Below are 8510 nucleotides of genomic sequence, written 5' to 3'. Positions count from 1 at the left end.
CGTGCCTTTCCTCCTATCCCCCATCTCTTTAGCACAGTGCTTAGTAAAATAGGCCTGACTGACCGGCTGACGCTTACATACAGGTTCAGCCAAGTACACTCATTTAAAAGTCATAATCGGAAGGAATGTTCAATCTCAGTCAGAACTTAGTGAAAATAAGAATGTCATTCCCCCCCCCCTGTTTGCAGACCTCCCAGAAATCTGTCAGGGGCTCCTTGAGGTAGAGGTGTCTGGGGATCCCTGGGTAAGAATCCCTGATCTAGTCCAACCCCTTCATTTTACAGAAAAGACCTTGAAGCCCAGAGGGATCATGTGACCAAGGTCCCTTGTCCAAGGTCACTCAGAGGAGCTGAAATTTGAAGTCGAATGCTCTGACTCCAAATTACACCAGCGTAGCACCCTACCTCACCATCCCGTAACCTCTTATTAAAAAACCATCATCGCAGAATAATTGCAGGGTTGTAAGAGCCCTTGGAGGCACACCGGCCAATCTGTGGCTGAGCTATACATCCATCTTAATGCATATCTTTTAGAGGTTGGACTAGGTGTCCTCTGAGGGCTCTTCTCTGTCTCTGCTATTCTGAACACAAATGTCAGGGCTAGGAGGGGCCTTAGAACACAGAATGTTAGAACGAAGAACCTCTGAGCTAGGAGGGATCTTAGAACACAGAACTTAGGCTGCTATGTGGCACATGGATGGAGCAGCGGACCTGCAATCAAGAAGACTTATCTGAGTTCAAATCCTGCCTCAGAGACTTATTAGCTGTGTGACCCTGGGCAAAGTGCTTAACATCTGTGTGCCTCAGTTTCCTCACCTGTAAAAATGGAGATAATAATAGCACCTACTTCCCAGGGTAGTTGTGAGTATCAAACATGACATCTATAAAGCCTGGCACATACTAGGCACTATGCAAATGTTAGCTATTATTATAATGTTTGTAACACGGCCGCCTTTCAATATGTCTGCCTGGGCAGACAGGAGCTTTAGGAGCATTCTAGTCCAGTTCTCTGCCTCCAGGAGCATGCGAGGGAACCTCAGAAGCAGTTGAGCAGGTGGGCGGCAGAGAGGAGGCCCCACGGAATCCGGGGAGGCTGGATCACTTTCAGTTTCCCGGAGGCTGAGGCTCTTTCAAATTTCAGTCCAAGCACGCGAGGCCCGCCCGGCTTCTCTAATCTTAGTTCACACCAACTGCTTCTTCATCTCCTCCCACTGTTGCCTCCCTCCGCCCCAGCCCATTTGGGACCGGAAGCGGGGCTGTTCCTAATTCCAAGGCTGAGCTCCAGGTTCCATCCGGCATCTGCCCCCTCCCCACCCCCGCTCCTACCCCCGCTCCGCCTGGCAGTGCCTTCCCCTCCTCTGTCTTCATCTTCCAGCTGCCCCCGGGTACTGACACTACCATCCGAGGGGGCAGGCGGGGAATAACACCCAGTCCTTTTTAGGGGGGGCCAAGGGAGTGGGGAGAGGGGGTGTGCCACCCTTCTAGGGGCCGCTTTCCCCACTTTGCTTGCTTCTTTGCACAGTTAGGTAATATGACCCGACAGGGGGAAAAGAGGCAGGGACCTCCCTGAATGGACTGGGGGGACCCCCCTCCCCCGCCCGTTAATGTTTAATCCGAGAAGATCGTCCGATGGGATCTAGGTGGCGTGATCTCCCCGCGCCCAGGGCGTCACACGTCCACGCCCCAAGGATTTAGGAAAAGGCACCCGAGCGTGGCTGAGCGGACCAGAGCGCACCCAGGAGCGCAGCGCTCTCGCAGAAGCGGATCGGGAAGGTCCCAGCCCGCTACCTGCCAGCCCGCCAGTCCACAGCCTCCGAGGCTCCCTAGCCCGAGCTCCATCCGCACCCGCACCCGCACCCGCACCCGCACACTAGGGGCTGGCGTGGGGGAGGGGAGGGGCGGGGAAGGAGCGAGGGTTCTCGGGGAAGGGGCTCCCTGCGAGCTCGGCGCTGAGCTGCCAGGCGACATCCTTCCTGGTCATCCTTGCCCCGCAGCCATCCTAGTCCAGCGAGCCCCTCCTCCGCTGGCCAGGACGACTCCAAACTCGCGCCCGACCCTGGCCCTGCAGCTTCAGCCCCTGATTTCGGACCCTCAGACCCAGGTTCGGGGCTGAGCCGCGTGCGCCCCTGGGCTCCGAGCCCACAGCCTTCACCTCCCCGGGGCGCGGGGCGCAGTCGGGGCTGAGCTGCTGCCCCCCAGACACGGTGCTGCCACCTTCCCCGGCCCCATCTCCGCCGATCATCCTCACCCAGGACCCCACACCTAGCCCGGCTCTCGCCTCCCGCGCTCCCGCTGGAAGGATGGGCGCCTGCAATCTGAGTGCACCCGGGCTCCTGCTGCTCCTGGGGCTGCAGCTGCTGCTGCTCCCCGGGCCTGGCCCGGCCTGTGCGCAGGACGACGACGAGGGGGACTACGATCTCCTAGCGCTCGCCTTCCCCTCCGAGGAGGACAATCAGACCGACTTTGTCAAGCAGGTGGCGTCAGCAGTGTTCTACCGCAGCAACAAGGTGGGCGCGTGGGCAACGCGAGGGCACTGGGAGCGGGCGGAAGACTGGAAGCCCCCCAAGCACTGACGTGCAGGGCATAGCAAACTGCCAGAGCTGGACCCCATGGGCCCCCTGGAGCTTAGAAGGCTGGAATGAGTATCATAGCCAGCCGAGACGGAGCTTAGAACGGAGAATGTCAGAGGTGATGGGCAGCTTAGAACCGAGAAGGTCAGAGAGGATGGGGAGCTTAGAACATCAAATCTTAGAATATAGACTATTAAAACTGAGAGGGCCCTGGACTTGGGCTCAGAAAGACCTGGATTCAAAGCTTTTACATAGCACTTTACACAGATCATCTCATTTGCGATAACCCTGCGAAGTGGATACTATTACTATAATTATTTTGCAAATGGGGAAACTGAGGCTGAGATGGCCAGTGAGTGACTGAGGAAGTATTTGAAACTTACTCCAAGTGTACAAGCTATCCCCTGCACCTGAATTTCCTCATCAGGAAAGTAAAAGGGTTGGACTCCATAGCTTTTAAGGCCTTTTTTAAAGATCTAAAATCAATCCTTTCTAACTGTGAGTTGTAAGAACAGAGATCACTGAAGGTTAGAGTTGCAAGGGGCCCCAGAACTGGAGGTGTAAGCTGAGCAAGAAGGCATTTTACCCCGTCATCCCTGATGCCTCCTTTAGCAGAATGACAGACACTGTGAGCCAAGGGGAGGAAGCAGAGGGAGGTTTTCAAAGTTACCCAGGGACCAAGTGGGATGGGCTCCCCGCCTCCAAAGGGCTCCTTCCCTTCCCGTTCTCAGGGCCTCATCTTGTTGCTGTCCCTGCCCCCTGCTTCCTGCCCAAGCCTCAGTCCAAGTGTCTAAGAGGGGAGAGGCAGCTTGGGGAAATGGTATAGCAGGGATTCCTCTTGTCTATGGGTGGGACTAGATGAGCCACCGGGTCTCTTCCAAATCTCTAAGTTCTGTGCTTCCAGGAGAGACCCACTAACTGGGGAGCTGGGGGACCTCACCTTTAGCCCTAATCCTGCCAGGGCAAGACCCTTCTCTTCTCAGTAATCTCATCCGTGAAATAGGGGTAGGGGTGTGAAGGCTGGTGCTTGGTGCGGGGAATGAACATCTGGACATGCTGCTTTGAAGGTTGCACCCCCACCTCCTTTCCTTGGAAAACTGAAAAATAACTTCCTGTTCACTGGAAGTTTTGAGTCCCTGCTGGAAGACATATGGCTTGATTTAAGAGAAATACCGCCCTGCTGGGGGGAGGGAGACTTTTTAGCATGTGAACATGTAGTTGGATAAAGAATAGCATTCAAAAATGTTCCTCTTCGGGGACCCCTTCCGTGCTCCCCTCTCTCTGGTACCCTCTGGGTGGTGAACACCCCTGCTAACCCCACATCTGGGCCTTTGCTGGCTCTGAAAGTCCCTGGTGGGGAGGATGGGGCTGGGGGGAAAGGGGGAAGGACATTCCCTGATCTCCAACCCCCTTTGGCTACTGCTTCCTCCCATTACCTTGTAATTATTATGTGTGTGCATATGCATATATAGAAATATATTATATCGGGGTAGCTAGGTGGTGCGGTGGATAGAGCACCGGCCTCCTAGGTCCTCCTGGTAGAGGGGAGGAGAGCCTGTGCTGGGGATGCTGAATGCTGCTCACTCTCATTCTTCTTAAAATCAAGGAACATACTGCATTTCTTCCATTAGCGTGTAAAGCAACTCGAGGCAAGGACTCTATTTTTGCTCTGCCTTTGGGTCCTAATGAGAAGCATTAATGGCAGCGAGATGGTGAAGTGGATCGAGTGCTGTACTGGGAGTCAAAAAGACTTGAGTTCAAATCCTGTTTCAGACACTGTGACCCTGGCAAGTCAGTTAAAGCTCTGTTTTCCTCAGTTTCCTTAATGGGGAAAAACAGAGATTAATAATAGCGCCTGCCTCCCAGGGTTGTTGTGAGGATCAAATGAGATGATATTTGTAAACTGTTATGTGCCTCTTTTGTGTCGGGATCTAGCATGCCTGGCGGCATCCCGGCAACTATCTGGTGGTGCTGAAAGAGGAGACGCACAAATCACAGACAGAGCGCACCATCCGCCGTCTCCAAGCTCGGGCTGCCAAGCACGGCTACCTCACCAAGATCCTCCATGTCTTCCATGACCTCTTTCCTGGCTTCCTGGTGAAGATGAGCAGCGATGTGCTGGATGTGGTAAGACCTGCAGATGTCCCCTCAACCCCAGTCCTCCAACCTTCCAAGGAGGAGCATTTATTGTTGTGGCAGTCAATAGGGATGGGGTGGATTATTAAAGCCAAAGAGAGGCAGCCTTGTGAGAGGGGAAAGCCTTTGGGGTAGGTTTGGAGAAGCCCTGGCAACTGGCCAAGGAAGTTAGCCCTTCTGAGCCTCAGTTTCCTTATCTCTTAAATGGGGACAATAATCCTTTCGTTACCTCACTCAGCAAGCGATTTGTACAGAAAGCGGCAGAGGAGAGTGAGAAGAACTCTGAATCTGGAGCCTGAGGACTTGGGTTCAAATCCTACCACTGATGCTTACTACTTTCAGCTCTCTTTCTGTGTTGTCTTCTGCCATTGGAATGTAATCTCTTTAAAGCAAGGGAAAGTCTTTTATTTGTATTCCCAGCACTTAGCAAAGGACCTGGTTACTCTCTGTCTCCTTCTCTCCCTTCTCTCTGTCTTTGTCTCTGTCTCTCTCTGTTTCTGTCTCTGTCTCTCTGTCTTTGTCTCTCCCTCCTTTGCTTCTTTCTTTCTTATGCTCTATCTCTATGTCTTGCTCTCCTTCCTTCCTTCCTTTCCCCACCTTTTCTTATAGAGAAAAGATCTATTTGGTCTATATCTATCCATCTATCATGTACCTACCTACTCCCTCACTCCCTCCCTATCCCTTATCTCTCTACTTCTATCCATTTATCACCCATTCATCTGTCTATCCATCTACCTACCTGTCTGTATCTTTCTCTTCTCTCTCCCCCTTCCATCCATCCATCCATCCATCATCCCTTTGCCTGTGTGACCTTGGCCAAGTCAGTTCATTTCTCACAGTCTCAATTTCTTCAAATGTAAAATAGAGGAGTTGGATCAAATGTTCCCTGACGGTCCCTTCCATCTCTAGAACTGTGACCCCACGATCCACACATGGAGGTGCAGATGATGAAATAGCCTCTCCTTCCCTCCTCTCTCCTCCCTCCCTCCTCTTCTCATCCCTGGAGAAGTTGGTGGTTCAGGCTCCCCCTGCCCCCCCAAGCTCTGAGGCTTGCTAAACAGTCCCTGCCCTCAGGAAGCTTCCGTTCTAGCGACAGAAATAACACAATTGCAAATATAAACACTCAATCAACAAACGCGCTAGTGCCTTCTAGGTGCCAGATGTTTCTTTGATTTCCCTTCCAGCTGAGCTGGTCTCCTTGGGTTTCCCAGAAGTGGCATTCTGTGTCCTGCCCGGGACTTCTGAATAGGCTGCTCCCCCCTCCCCCACCCAAAACAGCGCCTCCCCCTCCTGCCCTTTTGCTGCTGAGAATTCCCAGGTGACTTGGGGGCAGAGCTCAGGGGCCTCCTTCTGAGCAAAGCTGTCCTGGATCCCTTCCGTTTAGCTGCTCCCTCCCTCCTCAGATTGCCTAGTATTCTTTGCTGCTGGAATCTTGTGTTATCCTCCCTACTGTGTGCCCCAGGAGAGCCGGGACCCTGGCTTTTTGTCTTTAGAGCCCCAGCCTTGCACACAGTAGGCACTTACTAAGTGTTTGTTGGATCAAATGGTTGATTTCAACTGTTAAGCACCAGAGTCACTCGAGGCCGCTCTGACTTCCCTGATCACTGGGCAGCTTCCTCAAAGATGATGTAACACAGGATAAGGTTTCGTCTCTGGGAAAGTGTTGCTTTCCTGAGCCAGGGCTTGTGGGAGATTCGGCTTTTCAGCTCTGAGATCCTGGAGGACTCCCCGACAGGGGCTTGGAGAACTGATCCTGCACCCCCAGCTTACCAGCACGCACAGGAGGGCCATCCCTTGCCCACCGGGGTGAGGCTGCCTGCTGGTTTTGCCCATGAAAGGTTTTTTTCTCCCAAGGTCATTGACTTTTAGGAGCTAGGATAGAGAATATCAGAACTTGGGGGGGATCTCAAAACAGGGAGTGGGAGGGTAAAAAGGAATCTTACTAGACACCTAGTCAATTCCCTTATTTTACAGCTAGGGAAACTGAGGCCCGGGGAGGTGAATTTCAGACTCTTCCTGTCTGGCACTCGGGGACCCCTCCATAATGAAAAGAAACTCTACTTCTTTAGTGCCTTCCAGTGTATCGCCTTTTCCTCCCACTAGCCCTGGGGGAGATAGGGTCCAGGTATTGTTACAGTTATTACACAGACTGAGTCTCAAGAGGTCGAAAGCAGAGTTGAGGCTTGAACCCAGGACATGGGAGTCCCAGGCCAGGGTACGTCTCTCTTCCCCACACGCTGCTTCAGCCAAACTATTACTTGCTGTCCCCCTGTCCCCCGCCCCACTCTGCGCCCTGGCTCTTTCCCCTTATTTGCCAGGCGGATTGGAACATGTCTTTTAAATCCTAGTTCAAACGCTGCCTCCTGCAGGAAGCCTGCCTTGTTTTTCCCAATCAGTAATGACCTCTGACCTCAGACCTCATGTACCCTTTGCACTTCACTGATTCACTCATCCACATCTAATAACATTTGTGGTTGACTATTAGGCCTCTTGCAGACTGTGAGCAGGCCCTGGCTCTTCCCTATTCCCTGAGCCCTAGCTCTCTCCTGGGGACAGCTAGGTGGCACAGTGGATAGAACACTGACCCTGAAGTTGGGAGGATCTGCATTCAAATCTCACCTCAGACACGAACTGTGTGACCCTGGGCAAGTCACTTAATCCCAATTGCCTTAAACAACCAGGGCCATCTCCAGTCGTCCTGGGTTCAATGACACGTTTATCATGTCATTGGACCTAAATGGCTCTTGAAGAGAGAGTGAGGCTGGTGACTTTGCACAGCCCTCTCTCACTTAAATACAATTCAGTGCAAGTCATGACATCTGTCACGGTCCTCTTCAAGAATAAAGGACAGGGGCAGCTAGGTGTCGCAGTGGATAAAGCAACGGCCCTCGAGTCAGGAGTACCTGAGTTCAAATTTGGCCTCAGACACTTAACACTTACTAGCTGTGTGACCCTGGACAAGTCATTTAACCCCAATTGCCTCACTAAAAAAAAAAAAAAAAAAAGAATAAAGGACAAATAACAACAGCTAACTCCTGACAGCCAGACCCTCATCACCCACTGCCTAGCTGACATTTCACTCCAGACGTCCCTCAGGCCTTCTCAAACTTGGTACGTTCAAAACTGAATTCACTCTCTTTCCTCCCTCATCCGCTCCTCTTGCTCCTGAGGGTGCCTCCATCTTTCCAGGCACCCAAGTTCAAAGTTCAAGCATGAATCTCATCTTCAGCCCCTGACTCTCTCTCTCTCCCCCTCTCCCTTCTCCTCCTTCCTCCCCCTCCCAATCTTGTCATTTATATCCTGACAGAATCTCTCAAACATGCCTCCTTCTCTTCTCTCAACCCCTCCCCCAACCCTGGCTCAGCCCCTCATTCCTTCCCACCTGGACCATTGCAATAACCTGCTGGTGGCTCTGCCTGCCTCTAGGCTTTCCCCAGCCCAGTTCAGCCTCCAGAGGGATCTCTGACCCTGCCACTTCCCTTGTCACAAACTCTAATGCCTTTCGATGACCTCCACCATCAAATAGAAAACTCCTTGGTTTGTACAGATCATCACAATCAGTCCACTCCGCCCTGTACTCCCCTCCACTTACACTATGAGCTGAATGCTGGCCGTCTCCAGACTCCAGGCATTGTCTCTGCCTGTGCCCCACGCCTGGAGCGCCTTCTCAACTCGCCTCTGCCTCCTGGCTCCCCTGGCTTCCTTCCGTCTCAGCACAAACCTTACCTTCTGCAGGAAGCCTTTCTCAGTCTGCTCTCCCTCTGTCCCCTCTGTGGTGCCTTCCTTCTGAGATTGTCTCAGATGC

General features: G+C 52.7%; 1 protein-coding gene across 1 annotated transcript in view; it reads left to right on the top strand.

The window, feature by feature from the left end:
* Positions 1–1925: 1925 nt before the first annotated feature.
* Positions 1926–8510, top strand: part of PCSK9 (proprotein convertase subtilisin/kexin type 9) — a 30976-nt gene continuing 24391 nt past the window's right edge. The window contains exons 1-2 of the mRNA XM_044002653.1: positions 1926–2506; positions 4505–4696. Of these exons, the coding sequence (XP_043858588.1) occupies positions 2300–2506; positions 4505–4696 (399 nt within the window). The 5' untranslated portion in view covers positions 1926–2299. The remainder of the gene's footprint in view (positions 2507–4504; positions 4697–8510) is intronic.

The sequence above is a fragment of the Dromiciops gliroides genome, chromosome 4 (genome assembly GCF_019393635.1).
Source record: "Dromiciops gliroides isolate mDroGli1 chromosome 4, mDroGli1.pri, whole genome shotgun sequence".
Classification (NCBI taxonomy): domain Eukaryota; kingdom Metazoa; phylum Chordata; class Mammalia; order Microbiotheria; family Microbiotheriidae; genus Dromiciops; species Dromiciops gliroides.
The sequence above is the reverse complement of the archived record's forward strand: the minus strand, read 5'-3'. Positions and strand labels throughout refer to the sequence as shown.